Source organism: Phaenicophaeus curvirostris, chromosome 14 (assembly GCF_032191515.1).
Source record: "Phaenicophaeus curvirostris isolate KB17595 chromosome 14, BPBGC_Pcur_1.0, whole genome shotgun sequence".
In the NCBI taxonomy this organism is placed as follows: Eukaryota; Metazoa; Chordata; class Aves; order Cuculiformes; family Cuculidae; genus Phaenicophaeus; species Phaenicophaeus curvirostris.
The window spans coordinates 8,333,999-8,355,548 of NC_091405.1; the positions used below are offsets into that span (position 1 = coordinate 8,333,999).

Consider the following 21,550-nt stretch of genomic DNA (forward strand, 5'->3'; position numbering starts at 1 on the left):
CGGAAAAGTCGGGCAGAAAGCATGTGCCACACTGGAGGCAGCAAAGTGAGTCAGTGGGCACACTGCAAATGTGCCAATGTGGTCAAACATGACTTAACACCAGCCAGGCCACCACCTGAAGGTGCCTCCGTCCGGCATCACACACCCAGCAGCGGCTCTATCCACCCTGCACCCCTCTGCTCCAGTTGTCAGGCTAAGGACAGAGGTCACCATAGCCAATCCCTCTGCTACTCCGTGAGGATTCCCACGGCAGCAGTGTGGATGCTCTTGACAGTTAAGTCAGGGAGAAGGTGTAAACCAATCCAGAAGCGGCAAAGAGAGTCAGTGGACACAGTGCAAATGCACCTGCCTCGAAGGAGGGAATGAAGCTGGTCAAATATGACTTAACGCCAGCTAGGACAGCACCCGGAGGTGCCTCTGTTGTGGCATCGCGCACCCAGTAGCAGCTCTTTCCACCCTGCGGCCCTCAGGCTAAGGATAAAGGCCACCACAGCCAGGCCCTCTGCTGCTCCACAAGGATGAGGATGGTTTTGACAGAAAATAGGGAGAAGGCGTGCACCACACTGGAGGAAGCAAAGAGTCAGCGGACAAACTGCAAAAGGGTTGATTGCGAAGGAGGGAATGAAGCTGGTCAAACATGACTTAATGCCAGCCGGGACAGCACCCGGAGGTGCCTCTGTTGTGGCATCACGCACCCAGCAGTGGCTCTTCGCACCCTGCACCTCTCTGCTCCAGTCCTCGGGCTAAGGATAGAGGTCACTGTAGCCAGTCCCTCTGCTACTCCACGAGGATGCTCGTGGCTGCAGGTTGGATGCTTGAGACAGAAGACAGGGAGAAGGCATGTGCCACACCGGAGGCAGCAAAAAGAGGCAGCAAAAAAAGTCAGCGGACAGAGTGCAAATGAATGAACTAGTCAAATTAAGCGGTCAAACGCAACTTAAAGCCAGCCAGGACAGCGCCCGGAGGTGCCTCTGCAGGCCAGGGTGCAGGGACAGGGACAGCTCCCCGGCCCCACAGACCAACAACCACCGCCCCCGAAGCGCCGCACACAAAAGGCGGCGGGGCCCGCCCCTCCCCTATTTAAGCGCCTTCCGACCAATCAGCGCCGGGGGCGGGACTAACGGGGCGCTGTGATTGACAGGTCGCCGAGGCCCCGCCCCCGCGAGCGCGGAAAGGGGCGGGGCGGAGCCCGCCGACAGCCAATCGCCAGCAGCGAGCGGCCGGCCGGGCCAATCAGCGGCGCGGTGGGCGTGGCCGGGCGCGGGGTCAGGCCGGGAGCGAAGGCGCTCGGTCGCTCCTTCCTCTCCGGCTCCCCCCTCCCCCCCCCCATCTCTCGCTCGTCTCCGCGACTTCTCACCGCCGGGATCCCTCCGCCGTGGGCCGTTGGGGAGCGCGAGCGCGCGCGCGCGAGCGCCCGTCCTCCTCCGCCTCCTCGCCGAGGGATTATTTCCCGCGGTTGTGGCGGCGGCTCCGGTGGCGGCGGCGGCGGGACGGGCTGGCGCGGAGCATGGCGGCGGCATGAGAGAAGAAGGAGCCGCCTCGTGAGGGAAGCGAAGGAGCGCGGAGGCCTGCGCGGGCCGTGCCGGGCGGGGACCCCGCGTCTCCAGGCCGCGCCTCGGCGCTCAGGGGTGGCGGGGGCCTGGCCGCCCGGCCCGGGGCCGCCATGGTGGAGAAGCGGTGCCCGCGGCTGCAGCGGGACGGCGTGTACCGGTGGTTCTCGGAGCTGCCTTCCCCGCAGCGAGTGGAGTTCCTGTGCGGGCTGCTGGACCTGTGCATCCCGCTGGAGCTGCGCTTCCTCGGAGCCTGCCTGGAGGACCTGGCCCGCAAGGATTACCACTCCCTGCGCGACTCCGAGATCAAGGCCAACAACCCCGCCGACCTGGGCAGCCTCACCAACCTGACGGACGAGGTGGTGCGCAGCAAACTTTTGGTCTCGCTCGCCCTGCTCGGGTCTGCGCACCGGGAGGCGGCGGGGGTCCTGTTCCGCACCCTCACCCACATCGATTCCGTCATCAATAACTACGGGCTGCAGCTCAACGAGGGCCGCACGGGGGATGAGTTCCTGTTGCTCTTCACCATGGCATCCAACCACCCCGCTTTCAGCTTCCACCAGAAGCAGGTGCTGAGACAAGAGCTCACCCAGATCCAGAACATCATGGCCAGCACCAGCAAGAATCCCAGCACCTCTACCCTCAACACCATGGCAACCTATCCTGGCTGCCATAAGGTGGGTATCCCGCGTGTGCACAACGCGATGGTTACTGCTGGGGTGTGTCTTCAGCGGTGGTTTTAAGCCTTTCTTTCAGGACGGGTGTTCTAGTGATAAATAGCAGCCTAAGAGACTGGGAGAAATGGCTTGCTTGGTTGATGATGGGGTTGGCTATCTGAAGGTGAAGTGGTGCGTGGAGTTTTTAGGGGTTGGTGACCTTTAAATGAGAAGGGGTTCACAAGATGATCAACAGGCAGCAATATGAACCTTAACTGAGCGCATCTGCTGAGAGAACAGCCCCGCCAGTTGTATGGAAGACCAGTGATTCAGTAAGGGAAACACATGTAATATCTCTAGGTTCAGGAACAAGCATCTGTTTAAAAGTTTCCTTGGAAGAAGCTGAAAGGGAGGATCAGCTTTGAGAGTAGCTGTCCAGTGGCAAAGGCATCTTGGTGATTCTGGGTTTTGTTTAGACGAATGTGTTTTCAGTTTATGATACTAAACTTAAAGAAATGTTGTGGTTGCCCGTCACCCTGAATCTCTTGGGTATTGATTTGGGTGTCAGTGGTTCACCGTCATTAACTTGATGTTCGTTTATTCAATTGCCAGCAATTAAGCTAGACAGTAACATTTTAAGAGGTGCTGTTAGTAATTAGATCTGTTACTGACGGTTTAAGTGCTCTTAGCCTGCTACAAATTAGGGAGTCAAACTGTCCTCTTGACTGCATTTAACCTGCTTGGAAGTTTAAACTAAGTAACAGCTAAGCGGGTGCATGAGTTAACAGGCTGTAGCATTTGAGGATGTAAGGACTCAGTCAGTGAATAACTTCTTACCCTTCCACTGGGAAAGATGGTGTATAACTAAAAGCTACAAAAATCCCTGTGTTGGAGTAATATCCTAAATAAAGCTGTTCCTGAGGGCTCAGTACAGATTCCATGAAGCATTGAATTTCAGACAGAGACAGAAATCTATGCTCTGTCTTCCCCCAAATACAAATTTCCTTCCAGTTTTGTGTTTCTTTTAATACCACTGCTTTAATTGTATGATTTAGATGAGTATCATTGAACTTTACATTTCTCTCAGTCTTTCCTTCTAAGCCTTCAAACAGTGCTTGTTCCTGACCTTTTAAGGGGAAAGAAGAAGGTATGGGAATACCTTTTTGTTCAGTTTAAACCTCTATATGAATAAAACATAGAGAGAATATTTAACATAGAATGTAGAATGGTATAATCAAAACCAGAAAAAGCTTTCTTTCAGATGCTCACCTACTTGCAACTTCCGTTACTGTAATGTGTGCACTCTAGGTTTGGAAGGAAAGGCTGTACACCGTATACAAGTTTTCTCAAAATAAAGTGAGGAAAAAAAACAAACCACAAAAAAACCCAAAACCCAAAAAACCAAAATTACGCAGGCAGGAACATTTTTAAGAGTGCTTTCAGAGCTTCACAGCTAGTGCACAATTTATGTAGCCGGAAAACTCCGGCACTCTTTATGTCAATCTAAGATGGATGGAGAATCCATCCTACCATTTATTTGTGCCAGCAGTAAGGCATACAGGACAGTCATTTGATTTGTTTTTATCTTCTGAATTCATTGAAGGGCTGTCTCTTTGAAAATACATCTTTTTAAAGAAATTGGTGTTCAAGAATACTGGTTGCTGAATACAGAGTAGTTGAGAGGGAACAAAAAAAGGTGACTGCTTTCACAGTCACTTGAATGTGGACGTTGTTTGAATAGATTTCCTTTTTTTAAGATTGTTGCTTTTTTGCAATGTTGATAGCTGGGTAATTTTGCTACTTTTAAAGTAAGCTGTTGGCTTAAAACAGGAGTTGGATGAAGCAAGTGGAAAAAACAATTCTTTCTCCATTCAGCCCTGTTTAAATATGCACAAATAAATTCCAACGCTGTGGACTTGGATCTTTGTGATGTTACCAAGTTATGTTGTGACAATACTTGTGTTGTAACATCACCTAGAAAAAAACAATGCAGATGTCAAGGGAAAGTGAGCTGTACTGGGCTGCTGCCTGCCAAGAGTCCCGTGCTCTTCATCCTCCTCAGAATTGGAGGAGAATTTCTTGCCCAGAGCCAGCGCTTTCTCATGGCTCATGTTGCTTTGCTACAGCTTGAGCCTTTGCTAAGTTGGTACTTGAAGTCAGCACTGAATTGTGTAAATGCTGCTCCTCAGTTCTCAAGTGCAAATGTCTTTAAGCTCATCCTTAGAAAATGAGTTGGAGAAGTGGTCAACGTTTGAGGTCCTGAGAAGCTTTCGGAAGCTGGAATGGAGTGGATGTGTAATGGCATGCAAATAGGGAGCTCTTTGTGATGTTGTCCTTCAGCCTTTCCCTTGTGCCGAGTGTGGGACTAGGGACTAACACTTTTGTGACCACCTGTTTTTCTGTGTAACTAGAAGTCCGATACGTCTTCTGATTATTTAAATCTTTTTTTATGCAGGGAGATGCAATAGAAAAGCTGAACAGTGTTCATTGTTCTCTTTGCAAAAAGAAATGGAAAAATATGCTGCTTCTGCTTAGTCAGCCCTATTAACATATGATCCAACATGATGTTAGCTACAACTTTTTCCAGGGAATTGGTGCTTGCAATCCTCTTCTCATCTCCTCTCTCTTTCATATCTATGAAAGAGAAGTATCTCAAAGATGAATTGTGTATAATAGTGAAAAGACCGAACACTTAATACAGAATTACTTATAAATGCTTCCTGATCTTGAAGCAGCTTTGGGTAGGTGAACACATTTGAAGTTGGTTAGTGATGCCAACCACTGCTTTTTGCTCTTGTCTCTTACTTTCTGCTGCAATTGCTGACTACAAGAGGCTCAAAACAGCTGCTGATATATTTTCTAACTTGTACTTTTTGAGATTATTCTTGGGTTATATGAATCTTAACTTCACAGGAAAAGGTGGCCATGTCTGACTTTAAGTAGGTCAGTAATTATTAGATTCATGGTTTCTACTTGATAGTACAGAATGAATGTTAAGTTCCCTTGCCTTAAGCAGGGATAGCACTGCCCTCTCTACAGCAGGGTATTGCTTTAGTCTCTGTAAAGATGATCACTTCTGCCTCTTGTCTTGGCTTGTATTTTCTTCTGATTTTGAATGGTGCCAATGCTTGCAGGACTAGAGTCCTTTTTGCTTGTAGGCATAAAAGCTGAGGTGATTGGGCAGCTTTCAAAAACTGGAACAGTGCATATTGTCTTCAGATGAAGCTTGGGCATATATCTAAAGAATCAGGTCTTTAAAAACTTTTATTGCTGGGATTGACCACCATGGACTTGTTTTTAACTGGAAATGATGCAGCTGAGTTTTCAGGCTGGTTTTGTACCTTAAGATGCCTATTCAGCTGTCTTTTGAACCTTTGCCACGAAGGAGGTAGAATAGTTTTCTGGCCAGCATTTAGAGCCTGGCATCTGAAGGCTTATTTCTGTGCTGAGGTACAGTGCTTAGAGCTGCAAACTGCTGCTCTCTTTGTAGGGGAGACGGAGCTGGAGGCATCGGGGCACATGAAAACCGGTAGCCAAATGTTTCTTGCTGTGGCTGTATGGATCTAGGTGCTCAGATAGGCAAATTGCCACTGCTGAATTTGTGACCCACAGAAAAGGGAGAAATGTCTCAAAACCATTTCCCAACACTACAAACCACCCGTTGGGACTTATGTGCAGCTTGTGACAACGAGCATCTGGTTTTAGCTATAGCTGAAAACTTACTGTATTTATTCATTCTTGGTTGCTTTGGGCTGTAGTGATACTGTCTTTACAGAACCCCGTAGATTTCTGTCTTGTAGACAATGACATGCCGAGACTGACTTGTATAGTGGCGCTCGTCTAATAGGAATCTCTGTGCAGGATAACTTTTTCTGTTAAGAGGTCTATGTGTTAGTAACACTGGGGACATAACTTCCAGGACTGGAGAAGGTATTCACGAATCTCTGCCACCTTGTATTTCTTGGAATTGTTTCACCTAGTCATCGAGATCATTCTGTAAAAACAGGAAAATAAGATAATGCTAGGGCTGCTCAGCGCCTGCTCTGCTAGCTGCCTGACAAGAACTCTTCAGTGCAGTTAGTGCCAAGATCTGGTTGTGGCTTTAGCTGCAGAACCAGGGTCATAAATAGTCAGTCTGACTGCAGTTTGTTTGCAGCTGAAAGGAAATCAGAGTCACTGCCACTGTAGTTTTGTGGCTGTTTCAGGTTGATGTCTTGTGAATGGAAAAGGGTTTGGCCTAGTCAGCTTCCAAATACTGCGCCAATGGCTATTTCAAGTTTATAGCATAAGGTGCTATTTTTCACCCATGCTAATTCCATAGGCTTATCTAAAACTTAGAAATAACTAAGACTATGTATATGGAGCTGTGTAGAGCTGATGTTCCAAGGGGTTCATTTCAAATACCTTTATCTTTCTGCACTGTTTGCTACAGGTGATTGAAATTATAGATGCCATCTTCAGAGATACTCTGATTATTTCATCTGTGGAATGATGAGTTGGAAAAAATCTGTTACTTGTTGGTTTTGAACAGTCATTAAGTCCTCACAGAGTAAGCGATCTAGCTGTTAAGTGATCTATGTCAACTGCTTTTATGGCTTTTTTTTTTTGCTGGCTTTGTAAGGATAGAATAAATAATGAAAAACCCTAATTTTTAGCTTCCTAACCCGCTGAATGTATTTTGTAGCTTTAGCATATTACCATGTTAATAGTAGTTGCTAGCTGTGATTAGGGGTGTTTACTCACTGATATCAGTACTTGCTGCGTTGGGAATGACCTCATTTTCAAAACCAGATGAAACTAAACCCCTGGAGCTGTAAGGGCAGGTCTGGTAGCTTCCAGTTGGTGACGTGCCAATCTTTGCACCTTCTTTTAGTATTTTGGGTACCCGAGGCCACATGGATTACACAGTTAAGAAATGTGAGGCTTCCCATTCTGGTTTGTTTCTTGCCAATACTCTTGTTTGAAAGTTTTTGTGAATCTGATAGAATGGTTTGGTCTCAAACCTGCAGTTTTTTTCAGCAATGAGCTTAGGGATCCTTGAAAGGCAATGATCTTATGTAGTTCCAGGGTTAATTGCCACCAATTTTACTTTGCCTAATCTTATGTTACGTGATTAACTTGAATTCAGGATCATAAATTAGTTTGTTTGGGAAATGGACTGTACATCTAAACATCAGGGACAGAGCTGCCAAAAAATTGTGTTGAGCTAATATTGATGTTGTTTTCTCTGTGAGCCATTTTCCCATGCAGGCTGAATGAAGTTTTTGTTTTAAGAGTGCATTCTACTTCACTTTTTTTAATGTACTTTTTTTTCTTTTTCCTATTGATTACCTTGAAACTTCTAGTTGTAAGTAACTGACACTTAAGTAGGCTTCATCTCTTCTGGAGTAAAAATGCGTATTGTAAGGTGTTGGACGTCTTGAACTGTACCAGACTTGAAACCATTGTAATTGAGTCAGGGTACAAGCTGTATGCAGATCCTGCTTGGAGAAGCAGAGCCAGCAGTAGTTAACCACACCTAACAAGCATTCCAGTGTCTGACTTCAAAGGTACTGAACAGCATCTTTGTTTGGAAGTATTTAACCATTTGGTTTAGCAGGGGGTGTTAAAATGTTTGAATTGCTGAAACTGAGGTCTTGTCATCTTTTAGCTGGATATTGGATACAGTGCTGCCTCTTCCTAGCAGGGTAGAACTCTGGTTCTTCTGTGGACTTAGTGCTGCAGTACTGTGATACGTTTCCCTTAGGTGTGCTCTGGTAAAGGGACATCTGTAGTCATTTCTATATTCATATGCCACAGTGTCTATTTTACTGCTTGCTCTTGAGTGCTTCTAAAAAGGACAACAAAAAAGGCAAATATAGTAAATACAGATATCTTATTCCTGAGAATATAGATAAGGGTATCTGTGAATCTACAGATTCTTATTACAGAAATGCTCAATCAAATTAGTCTCTTGAAATGAGAACCATTGTCATGCTTAAACTAGAATTTTACTTTATTCTTTGATGAAAGAATTGGAGCAAGTTGAATTGAAGTTGCTCCCTGTTTAGATTTGAAATGGGTATTAAATCTTGCAAAGAGATGTTGATATGGTCCAGATCTGCATTGCTTTGCATGGCTTTTGTAATGAGCAAACATCTAAATTCCTTGCTTTTGCCTCACGCTAAAATAGAATTTTTCCTTTGGTTCCATTGTTAGGATTATTCAGTAACAAGTGTTGGAAGGTATAAACCCTTTAACAGGTGTTCTGGCCAATATAGGGTTTTAGGCCTGTTCTAAATAGCTGAAGTGATCCAGAAATAATAAGATCAATTACTTAAAAGTAAGATCTTAATTTTAATTAAAGTCCTGCCAAGTCATGATGATAAATACTGAAAGTGAACATTTTTCATGTGTATTATGAACTCTTTTCCAGTGTCTTGCTTTTTCCGCCATAAATAGTTTTATTACACCCAAGCATTTACTTAAGTGGCTGTTGAGGAGGGGAAGGAGGGGGAAGTTAAATTCAGTGAATTTGTGACTTGTCAGATTAGTGCTGCCAGCCTTGTTAATTTGTGAATTGTTGCAGAAGGGACCGGAGTGGCAATGAAGTGTCTCACCAGAGAAAGGCTTATAGTACCGTTGCTTGGATTATACCACAGCAGGTTTTAGAATTGCCTCTTTGCCAGTCCTTTTACCTCCTAAATATATGCACTGGTCCCCTGGGGGCAATTTCCCACACATGTGTTGGCAACATAAATATGGTAACTCTAAAAGCACCATAGTATTAAGGTTTTAAAGGCTTGTGTAGCAGGGAAGACCATGCTATACTGTACCTTACACTTCTCAAGATAATTCAATCTTCTCTTCTGGTGGCCATGCTTTTAGCTGTTGGTAGTGTTCAGGTGAAGGAACAGGGACCAGGAAATGGAACAGTCGCATCTCGTTCAAGGTCTGGTTATAAGCAGTTACCTGCTTTGATTTTGACGTGTTTTTAATTATTGATTTGTAAAATTTGGATTTTTATTTCTTTTTTGTTTTGAAGGAAAAATTAGATATCTATCTTGTCATCTGCCTCTTGCACTATGTGTGATGTACCCTAAGTCTAGAATGAAAGTACCTTGAATTAGCAAAGTGTGAGCGAAGTGGCGGCACTTGCAGCCTGCTCAGTGAGCTATAGTGGCTGTGGAAGATCAGGTAGATGAAACAAGCTGTTGTGTTGTAGCTTGTTGTATTAATACTTGGGTGTTTTTCTGTTGCATTTTATAGAGGTTTTTTCTTTAGGGTTCAAACTTCAACTCAGCGTATCTCTTCAGCGGGAAATCCCATGTATGCTGCCCTTTTGGCAAGCTTGTACGTTTGACTTGTATGTTGGAGACTGTGAAGTGGTGGCAGAAAACATTGCATTAGATAATACGAAAGAATTCTGAAGCTTCTTTGCACAGCTTCATGTCTTCGCCTTAGAATGAGTGCACATCTTTGCACAAACCAGAGCTGCTGAGTGTTTGCAAGTACTGCTTTTAACTCTGTCTTGAATGGCAGACATGCAGCACAGTGCAAGTCCAGTTACTCTATAGTAGATTTATGTTCCTAGTATTAACAGTGTAGTCACAATTCTTTAAGCAAAGGATTTTTAGTGGAAATGACTTAGTCTGGAAAATATAACACAGACTTTTTTGGTCCATCCGCTCTACTGAATTTATAATGGAGCCCTGTAGCCAGTGTGATTGTCCCATAGCACTGAAGTACTGCACGGCTCATTTCATTCCAGTAATAGTCTCAGAGGACCAAAGTATCTGATCTATTATCCCATTTCACTGTGAATTGCCTCTCACCCTTTGAGTTTAAGGATGGATACCTTTTAACCAACTTCCTATCAGAGTAGGTGTGGGACCTTTTGTAGCTTTGAAACATGGACACACCTGACTTGCACCTGGCATCTTCAGCTTTTCTTGGTAGACCCTGGCTGCATGGATTTCTAGCAGAAACCAAACACTTCCAGTTGCATTCGTGTCCCAGTCCAATAAAGCAATTAAACGCATCTTAAGTGTTGGGCAATGCTGAGGACTTTAAGAGGTACGTGAAAATTTGGTTGTGTTTGTAAGTGTTCCTTAAACGTCTTTGTGGAAGGGTGCAAATCTTCCAAAGGATGCCTTTAATCTTGTTCCTGTAGTGGGAGCACAGTCAGGTATTTGCATGTATAAGTAAATGCAGAACTGGTGCCTGAGGCTATAGTTTCACAAGCAGTGGGGCAGACTAATGGCTTGTTGCTCCTGAGAGGAAGATATTTGCTCAGTCTTGCTCCTCCTAGTTTTATAGTCGCAGTAGATTTAGAATTTCAGGCCCTTGCACTGGTTGCTCTTGTTTCTGGCTCATGCCTGTCCTATTGTACAATCTCATGTGTCTGTAGACTGAAATCTGAGTGTTAGCGATGCTTTCCCCCCCAGTTGTTTGGGCACCTGAGTTACATACATGTGTTGGGAAATACAGCCCCTGCCTAAGCATGTAGGGGCTGTATCCTTGCCATCAAGCTTCTGCTGGACCATTTTTGCAAACAGGATTACGCTGTGTTAAAGACCTTGGTGTTAACCTCAAAATAAGCTGCTGTTAATACTTACTAATATGAAACTGGCAGGGGCGAATGGAGATGACCAATGTTTCCCCCCTTGAGACTTCACTACTCCAGTTCCCGAATGCACTCTTCCATGTCAGTTGCATGAGTCTAAGTGTGGAGGTCAGCTTATGATTACAAAAAACCTTTTTTAATGGAGATTTCCAAAGCAACTATAGGTAGAAGCACTTCTGTGTGGGCTTTCCCAGTATATTATTGGGTGCTTTTGAAAACTGAATGTCCTGTGAAGAAGTTTTCCTGCATGATCAATGGGCGATGGGTTTGTATGGCTTTTAGCTGCAGACCTGTTATCTCTTTTCCTGTGTAATGCATTACCTAAATTTCATGCCTAACTAGGTATAGAAATCATATTTTATTCCCTTGGATCCTATATCATTGTTTCCTTAAATTATAAGTCATGTTACTCTCTAGATAGCAAGCTACGTTTATTTGTTAATATTGGCACCACTTCAAACCAAGTCAGCAAATACTTCACTATTAAACCACGTATTCTCTGTGTTCTATTTAGTTATTTTTAAAAGGAACATATAATTGCTGTTCTGGTAAAATTCTTACCACATTAAGTTTGACTTCTGTCAGTCTTGTTATTTTTATGAAAGACTTTGCTATGTTAATTGTTAGGCATTGTCCCCAGGGGGCAAAGCTAACGGATACTGAGTCTGGCTTCACAGATTGACCATTTTCCATATTGTCTTCCACTGCCTTGGACAGTGGCAGAACCACTTCAGGTAGCAGTGGCTGAAAGGGAGACATCACCTGTTGAAGTAACTGTTTCCTGTGATTTTGTTGTGACTTCCCCCGCCCCGTGTGTGCTTTTTGATGGAGTGCTAAGAAGAGTTTCACCTGGTAGTACATCTCGGATGCCGAGAAGAAAATCACTGCACTGCTGAAAAGATGTTATGGTTTGACAGCAGGTGAAAAGAGGAAAAGTGAGATCATGACTGAATTTCTAGCAAGATACCTTTACATATTTGTCCTTCATCCCAGAATCAAAGCAATTGTTTCTCTGCCTTGTTAACTTCTGGGGGTGAAGGGCTTCAGGGTGTCATTCTGTGATCCTTCTGTCCAATGCTTGTTGGGAAGGACGTGCTCTTCAGTAGCTAATACCAGTTTTGATACTGTCTTACTATGGAGAATGAGGCATAGGAGAATTCAGTCTGAGCCTCAGTTAGTCATCAGGTAGTGATGAATCGTCTTTGTTATTTTCAGTTATGGCTACAACTTCAACTCAAAATTCAAGAGAGAATCTGTGTTTTAATCCAAAAAATCAGAAGTTCATCTGTGAGCCAGATGCTTTGCTATGGAGGGAGTAGGCGCAACGTCAGAGTTGAAGAAAAATAGTTTAAGAATCTCTTCTGCACCCATTTGAGTGATGCATCTTCTGGAGTCATTGAATAAGCCTGCAGGCCACTCTTATTAAATAACAGTTTATGAATAATCTGATGAAACTCTGGATAGGTGCAACAAAGGGCTTTTCTTCTCCCTGGCCCTCTACAAAATCATCGAATCATAGAATGGTTTGCATTGGAAGTGACCTTTAAGGGTCGTCCAGTCCCACCTATCTGCAGTGAGCAGAGACATCTTCAGCTAAGATTAGGCATAGTGAAGAATATTTCTATTGCTTTAACTCTCTGGGATTGCTGTTGTATTCGATTAGTCTTCACAACATTAGTTTCTGCTGATTTCTCAAATAATTTCAGTTGTAAAATCCAGAGTCTTCTGTTGACGTGTCTGGTGCTGTGCCCTTGAATGATTCCTGAATTATTCTGTATTTATAAAATGTTACTTCTGTGGCTTGTTATGATACATAGCCTGAACGTTTATGGTTTCTGTGATGCTGTCCACCTGTTACTGCTTTAGAAAACAAGCTTTTAACAGTTCTTGAACAGCAGATGCTTATTCTTTAATGGCATCTGAAATTTCTTGAGAGATGTTACAGATTGTGAAAGGTCCAAAGCAATTTGCTTACAACGTCTCAATCTGTATCTCACTGGAATGCCTTATTCTTTATTCAGAATCTAGGAAGTACTTACTAGCAGTTGTTTGTGCCGAGTACCAGGACTGCAGTAGTGTTCAGATGTGGTGAACATTTCTTTCAGAGTTTACCTGATGTTGAGTTTTTGCAGTTGAATTTGGACAAGTCCTTTGTGAGCATCTACTGTTAAGCTTTTGCCAGTGGTTCTCTCAGTCTTCGCAGGACAGTTTCTTCTGCAGTTCATAGCTGATGGGTTATTGTTCCTCTGTTTTTTGCTTGGCCTCAAATAAAAAAAAAAAAAGAAAAAGACTGTTACTGTTTTGGAAAAAAAACCTTTGATTTGCGAAACATTTTTCATTATTTTATTTCTAAGCAAATCCAAAGCTGTGCAGTATTGGTATGTTTAAGTCAGTGGAAAAAATTATTAAAAATTTGGGCTGAAAGCTTTAAGCAGTCAGATTTTCACTGGTTGTAACACCATTCAGCTCACTAACAAAGCGCTCCATTTGGAACTAATCAGAGCTTTGTGGGTTTTCTAGGCCAATTTGAAACTGCTTTGCTTTGATGTGTGACTGAATCAGATAGTATAGGAGCTCAGTCAGTCAAGGCATATGGGCTAAATTAATCTTTACCGAGTATATAAAAATTAAATCTTTATGGAAAGAATTGAAGGTTATGTATAAACAAAATGCAAATTTTAAACTGCACGCAATGCTTATTGTAAGGATAGCAGAGAGGAGGGAATACGAGATAGGAGGCAATGTATTGTAACAAACTGCTTGGATCTTTCTGAAACCATGTGGCTCTGTTCTCACTCAGTTTCAAGTCCTGTTAAGTGTTTGTATTTGCTGATTGTTCTGAGTATTTGGAGAACCTGTTTGTGTTAGGATAACATAGTCTTGCCTGAATCTAATTTTCTAGCTGATCTGTTACTTGGTTGCTCTTCTGAAATCTCCCATTGCCAGGAGGGTGATGGTGTCACTGCTCAGTCCACTGGAACTTCCCCTCAGCAGCAATCCACTGGAGCGAGAGTTTAATGAGCTCCAGGAAAGAGACAGTGTGAAAAAAAATCTTTGGTAAAGACTGACTTTGGCAAGGAGATTTGTACTATTCCTCACCCTCCTCCCAAGGTTAAAATTGAACAGCGAGTCTGTCTTATGTGAAAGCTTAATAGTAAGTTTTTGGTTTGGTGGAAAGCTGTGCTGCAGAAGCATGCAAGTAAACTTTTTGATTGAAAAGTAGACTAACAGTGCTGAAAAGGTAAGCGGGTACTTGTAGTCTCGCTTTATTCTGACACTCATCTGTCTTTCTGGATTGATATCTTTGCACATACTCATTTTTTTATGGATGTCAAGTATACAAAGTGTTTCACTTGTGCTACTGCCTTAAACTGCCCATAAATCTATAAACGTTAGTCTTAAACTTGAGCTTACAATGGGTTATTGTATAGAAATAGGGATGTGCTATTTTTGACTTGGACTGTGTGTTCTGATTGATATATGGCCAACGGTAGGGTGAGCAAGGTATTGTTCTAAGCGTAAATTGCCCTAACTGATGGCACTGTCCCAGGTAATGAGGATCTGAGTGAGCCTTTTTCCTTACAGGGACCTGTAGTCGCTGGTATTAGCTACCATGAAGAAAGGATAACTTTTTTTGTTAGGTCTAGATGCACGTTTTCACCTGTGATTTGTGATAGGCTGAAATCTATGTTAAATTCTAACTACACTTCTCCATGCCAGGATTTCACATTGATTCAAAATATGGCAATTGAAATAAAAGTAATGCTTTAGTTAGTAGGAGTGCTTTTGTTAGTCTTAACTACCTTTTAAAAGCACGCTTTCCTCTTTAAGATACTTAAACCATTCTGTTGGGTACTGCTAATGTTAACTCTGCATCCACTTGTGCTTCTCATTACCTGAAAACAAGAGAGTAATTGCCTTAAGAGGCAGGCGTTGAATGTTATGCTACAAGCAATAGATGGTTTTATGTGTTGCTACACAATTGTGAATGCTCTGGTGGACAGCAGCTGAAGTGGATGCTGTTCTGTTCTTCTTTTTCTAATGACTTATACTTGTTTCTGTAGTTTTAAGTAATGGTGAAAATATGTTTTTTTAATGCTAAAGGCAGCTCTCAAGCTACATATTAGACCATGAAGCCTGTTTTGATGATGCAGCCTTCAGCTTGGGCATTTTTAGTGTGCGATTTTTCATTGAAATATGATCAGGGTAGCAGGCTTTGAAGTGGAAAAGAGAAGAAAATTAGTTTTTTGCTAAATTGGAATGCATTCAGTGTAGTCTGTGTGGAAATACTTTGAAACGCCTTGAATCTGCATCTGTGTAGATAAGTGACAAAACTGATATTTTCCAAGAGCCTCTGGATTTCTTTATAAAAAGTTAAGAACTGTAGTATGGAGAGTCTAAGGGTCTTGCAGTATCTCTGCAGTTGGCTGCTGTGTGACTATTGTTTAGAAAAGAATTATATTGTAAGTAGCTTTATAGATTAGCCAAGATAATCTAGATTTGTGAATAGCTGCTGACTAAAACAGCTTCCCTGAACAGTTACTTCTGAAATATCAGTAGTAACACCCCTTGGTTTGAAAAGAAGCAAACGCCTCCTAACTGACTTCACAGTGGTTCTGCAAGCTCCCGAGGAAGGTGTGATGTTTGCACATTCCCTCAGTTTATTTTATGGTATTTTTGTGTTTTTCATTTCCAGGTCACTCCAAGGTCCGAGACCCCCATCAACAGCGTCAGTAACAGTTTGGAAAATGTACTACATACATCAACACATTCCATTGAGGAGTCATTACCCAAGAGGCCTTCGGGGAAACACTCCAAAGGTGTGGCCTTTTCTGCATGCATACTTCCATTGGGGAATGAACTCGTATCACTTGATGGCAATTAGTGTTATTTTAATTGCGATTGGAGACTGGAAATGTAGTTCTTCTGGGTTGTGTTGAGCAAAGGAAGTCATAGAAGAAGTCATTTTTGTAGGACGTGTTAGCGTATCAGTGAAAAATGGTCAGTGAGAGACGAGCATGCTTATTCTTTTGTTGGGAAATAAGGAAGAAAATTCCTTAGGAGTTGAAATACCAGCTTATCTCTCATGAAATACTGTATTATCAAAGAGTGAATATCTCTGGCACTCCACCTTTCATCCTTATAGTAGCAGATTATTTGTTGAATGAAGTGTATAGTGATGACTGTTGTGTTACTGGGGAGAAGGTATTTAAAACAGCAATTAGGCTTCCACTTCCACCTTTCTAGGAGAGAGCTTGCACCTTTCTGAGCACACATGTGCACCCTGAATGTTGTTACAAAATAAGTATTTTGTAATATTATATTGCATGCTGACCTGGCTGAAAACTGGGCTTAGCAAATTTGAGTTAATAAACATGCATTCCATATCCGCTCTCCAGGCTATGATTACAAATGTTAAAATGTGACTAACAACATTTTTGTTTAATGCATACAAGAAGCACTGTTAAGTGAGGAAAGTATTTGAACTGTGAGGTGCTATTTGTGTAGAACAGCTTTTGGGCGCTCTTCGTGGTATTAATAAAAACAATTCTTTATAGGAGAACTAATGCAGGGGAAGTATACCGCTAGTATATTGCTTTCAAATGTCTTTAAAAATACTGTCATGGACTATATAAATTATTATTTTTTTAAAATTTGGAATTGACCTTCAGAATTCTGTTTCCTTCTCTGCCACTGGCTTGCTGCATAACCTTGCAAATACAGTTTAATAACACCTAAATTGTGATCAATAATTTCAAAGCACATCTTCACTCAGAGGAGCTGATGCAGATTGGAAAGGGTTAAACGTCCCAAGGAAATACTCTTAGCTACCTCCACCAGACCTCCTTTGCTGTGACATACCCAAGTATAATCCCAGTAGCTGTAAGTAGCAATAATTTTTTTACAGCAGAATAGTGCTGTAAGTAGCTATTTCTCCAGCTGTAAAAGCTATCAGGGTAGAAGAAAACGCAGCACTAAGCAGAAGCATGGCTAGGGTTGTGGCTTTCATTTGATTAAAAATGGGACAGGGTTCAACACTGTTTTCATTTGTACTCAGTGATTGCTATTCCACTACCATATATGCCAAGATTAGTCATGGTACACTGTGAAAATTAATTAGGTTTTCCTCTGATCTGTTTTTCTCTTATAGGATACCTGCTTAGTTTTCACAGAATTTAGTTTCTATGATTTATAGATTGCCTTAGTGATAGTTGGTAAAAGGAGCTGTGGAACAAATACAGTTTTCTTACTGATATTCTTCTTTCTGGTTCACCAGCAGCGAAGATTGTTGAGTTCTCTGTGAGACGTGATGACCTGTCTGGTAGGGAGTTCTGCTGCTTGAGGCTGCAGTACAACTGAAGAGTGTTTGCCAGGCTGGAGCCACCATTGGTTTCTTGCAGACTTCTGATTATCATAGCAAACACACATCTCAGTTTAGCAGGACTTGCTGACGTTTTGACTTATAAAAATGAAATTCAGCCATGAGAGTATGGGATGGACAGGTCGCTTGACTAGTTGTGTAATTCTTGTGTTGATGTTTTCTAGTGAGCCTTATTTCAGACAGTGGAAAGGGCAGGATTTCTTCTCATGTGCGGTCAGAAACCGTGAGCTGCCGAAGTTTGTCATTCTTCTCTTGACAAAGTACTGGAGCTGGAGCAGAAAAGTGAGAAAGCTCACGAAAGGTGCAGTATCCATTGTGCCTTTTTGGACTAGAGACAATTTGTATTAATCCAGTGAATGGGTTTAATCCTGTTTTGTAGAAACATCAGTAACAGAACACTCTGTATATAGCTGAACAGTGAGCAGGTTTGGTGTAGGCTTGGGCCTGAAAGCTATCGGTGGCTGTATTTTCCCTAATCCACACTTGAAAACTAGCTTTTAGCATACAGTACTTCAAGTTTCTACATGGGAGAGAGATGAGAAGGGTGGAGTATGTTGCTGAATGCTATTTAACGAACTGGTGGAAGTCTGTATGCACCTGTGTTTGGATTACACGGTTAACTGGAAGCATTCATCCCTGCTTCTTGTAGAGACTTGTCAAGTACGTAACTTCTGATTAACTTCACCATCCTATCTGCACAGAATATTGCTGCCTTGGGAAACAAATTTATGAAATGATTGTCAATCTGAGGACTCCCTAAACCTTTCCTTTTATCTCAGAGGTGTAGCTAACCATGGAACGCTGTCAGGCATTGGATCCATGCTGTAATGCCCACGTTGTTGGGAGTGGAGGTCAGCTGGGGGCAATCTTAAGGTTATGTAACAAAAATCACCAATATTTTTTTGTGCTGGCCCTTCAGTCTTACCTGAAGCCTCTTCTCCCTTCTGCTTTTATCAGTGGTAAAGCAGGATGAACCGGATGGTCATTTCTGCAACATAAAGAGTTGTGAAACTACAAAGGTCCTGTTCCTGTTGACATAAGCGTGTCAGGTATCTGTGCTTTATCTGGACTTCTCTTTTGTGGAATAGATTTGGCCTATACTAGTTTAGAAAAAAATCCCAACCCGGAAGTGACACACTAGGACGAGGACCTCTTCTGAAAAGTGTGATAGCTGTAATGAGCAGTAGAAATTGTGGGTTTTTTTTGTTTGGTGATTTAAGGTTGTCCAAACGTTTTTTTTGCAGATGTGGAAGTAATCTTAACTGGAAGTAACTTTGGAAACTGGAGACTCCCTAGTCTTATGGACTGTCTATAAGCTGCAGAGAGGCTTATTTACAGATTTCAAGACATTAATAGATCTCGATGGTCAAGCAGAACAGAGACAAATATGGATAGATTCCTGTGTTACGTATAACTGAAGTTCTAAGAGGGATGTGTTGCTAGATCTTCGTCTGTTTGTTTTTTTTTTTCCACTGTTTCAGAACCTGGCCAGGTTTTAACTCTGATTTTAACACTGATCTGAACAAAACAATCAAATTCAAATGAAAGCTGGGTATTTTATGCATACTGCCTGAGTTGAGTGCCACACTGTTTTCCTTGTGTTGCCCTGGGCTGCTTTCTGCAATATGACAAGAATTGAGCCAGTGCAAATACAGCTGCAGAAGGTGTCAGAGTCAGAAATGTTGATTCCATTCTCAACTTTAGCAACAGTGGAGCTGTGTACTGAAAATCCCTTCTATAGACAGATTCGTGTTCCCCAGCATAATGCCAACAAAGTAAGCCACCTTCCTAGGAGGTTCTCCTAAAGGCACCTGTGCTGGTTATCTGAAATTTAGGATATTACCCTACATTTTTTGGGGGGCCATCTCAGAGCCTTTTCCCAGAGTAAGCCGCCCAGGTGGTTAAAGAAGGTCTCTGGTTAAAGGTAGTATATTCACTAGCAACTTTTGTTTTGCATGTAGTCTTGTGCTGGTAGCTAGAGTAAATTCAGTTGTTGTGCCAAAGTCCAGAAGGAACTACAGGAAGTTCCATTAACAGAGCTAATTCGTAACAAGCCTATGGGTTGTTCTGACCTTGTGTGGCAGTTCCCAAAAGAAAAGAGTTACGGTTATCAAAGCTGGGTGAAAAATTCAGCTTATTTTGTATTTTTTTAAAAATATAGGAATTTCCCCATACACCAGAGATGTTACTCTTACAGCAGGGTTCTGAGCAGAACGATTTGGCCATTAGTTGGATAGCACTGTAGGCAAGTCCTGCTCTGTGCATGTGACATAGTTTAGCAATGCATTAAACATCATCTGTGACCACAGCATATTTTCCAAAAGCACAGTGGAATAAAGTACGTTAGACCAGATGTCGAAGTGCAGAACAAAAGAATCTTTATAATAAAGGCAATATAAGTCGTAAAACGTTACAGTATGAAGACTGTGCAGTCTTCGCACTGTAATTTCTCATAATACTGAGTAAAATTTTGATTTGTCACAGCCTCTGTTTTAAATTTTCTGCAGTGGAAGTTCTGTGTTGGCATTTGTAAGATGTTCATTACTGCTGTGGGGCTTTGCAAGTGGCCCTTACCACTGCTTTCTCCACAAAGCAGTCTGGAAGGTGGTTTCCTCGACTGAACAAGTCTCGTTTTCTGCAAAATAATAAAAATCCCCCTATTCTTGTTTCCTGTATATTTATCTTGCCTTTCCGCTGTTGCCACACAAAACCTCAAAATTGTCTCCAAGCCAGTCTGATCTCAAATGAAGCAACTGTTGAAATATGATCCTTATATAGTGAAGCTGAATCACAAGTCTTGGAACACATGCATCTAATCATAGGCACTCACTGCTTTCTGTGGACAGAGAGGAGTACACCTTTTAGACATCAAGTGGGCACAGTGGGTTTTATTCTGCAGTCTGTACTCCATTTAGTACTCCTGCTGAGCACAGTAAAACTTCTTGCTTAATTGAAGGTATGCTATCAGTGCACATACAGGGTTCTGCAGAGCCTCAGCAGCGTCCCAGGCTTGAATAAATACATAGAATAGCGCATGACGATGGACAAAAGGAGCTGCAGTCTGTAGACATGATAAAAATGAACTTCAGAGAAAATGCATCTCAGTAATGTATTGATTTAACTTTGGATTAATATTAGGATATAAAATATATCCTTGTTTGCAGTAATCCTGTTGACCTCAGGTAGGAAATGAGCTGCTGGCAGGTTAAGCTGATTGTTCAGTGCAGCAAGCTTTGGTATCTAAATTGTTTCATTACAATAGCCAGCAGAAACACGTGGTATAAGTGATCCAGAACTTTTAAGCACTATTTTTGCTACTCAGTTTATTTTCGTTGCTAAATGTATTTGTATGATCTTGTACCTTTCTGTCTCCTGTTTCCTTAACTCATCCTTTTTCCGCAAGAAACAAGACTGCAGGAGCTGTGTCAGTTAATTAACAGCCTTTTCCCCCTGAAATGTTTGACACAAGTTCAGCCTATTGAAGGTAGGGAGAAAAATACAGCAGGAGAAAAAACTCTGAAATCCTTTTGGTTCAGAGTCCAGACTTTATAGTGCCTTGTTCTGCATCAGTTGTGTAGCTGGATTATTCTATTTTTAAATAAATACATCATCCCAAACAATATTGGGTCAACTCCTGTTAGTGTAGGGCTTAAAGAAATATTTAGGCTATGATAATCCTTAAGGAAAAATCTACCCCTACCAACTGTATATAATTTTTCAGCTGTTTGTATATATCTTAGTTCATTTTTTCTCTGAAGAACGCTGCTTCTAAACTTCAGCAATGTAGGTTGTTAAGTCATGCACAGGGCTTTGCATTCCCAACTTACTGTCTCTAATATACAAGTTGTTTGATGAGTACCAACTATTTAGAGTTAATTCTAACAATCAAATTCAAGGATTAGCATACTTCAGAAAAATGTTTTGATGTTGCGTGTTTTCCCCTGTGCTGGAAGATTGTGTATTAAGAAATTTCTTGAAGCCTGTATGTTGTATAAATCATGCAGCTTGGTCTGTAGTTGGAGTTCAGTTAAGGTTGGAGGTTTAATTTTGCAATAAAGACAACGCTCCTATGTTTTTTCCTAATTTGCGTTTAAAAAAAAAAAGTAAAAAACATTGCATTACATCTCAAGTTTCTCACTGATGGTGCAGTTGTACTCCAGGTTTATGTAGGCAGACACAGAAGCCCATTTGATGTCTCCAAAGGCAGAGGTGAGGTTAAGTAACTCTCCCTGGGGCTGTGTCAGAAGTGGGAGTAGAGTTCCGTGCTCCTGGGGCTGCATTTGGACTCTGGCAAATTTATATTGTTAACTGTTAATAAGTCTGTACTCTAGAGGTTGGAGTCAGTGTTTCTTTGTCA

At 42.1% G+C, this 21,550-nt stretch overlaps 1 protein-coding gene across 2 annotated transcripts in view; it reads left to right on the plus strand.

Moving 5' to 3' along the window:
- Positions 1–1,454: 1,454 nt before the first annotated feature.
- Positions 1,455–21,550, plus strand: part of ZCCHC14 (zinc finger CCHC-type containing 14) — a 53,282-nt gene continuing 33,186 nt past the window's right edge. The window contains exons 1-2 of one of the 2 annotated variants that reach the window (XM_069868670.1): positions 1,455–2,227; positions 15,508–15,631. In XM_069868670.1, coding sequence (XP_069724771.1) covers positions 1,664–2,227; positions 15,508–15,631 — 688 coding nt within the window. In that variant the 5' untranslated portion in view covers positions 1,455–1,663. The remainder of the gene's footprint in view (positions 2,228–15,507; positions 15,632–21,550) is intronic. The other variant, XM_069868669.1, reaches the window with a different exon arrangement.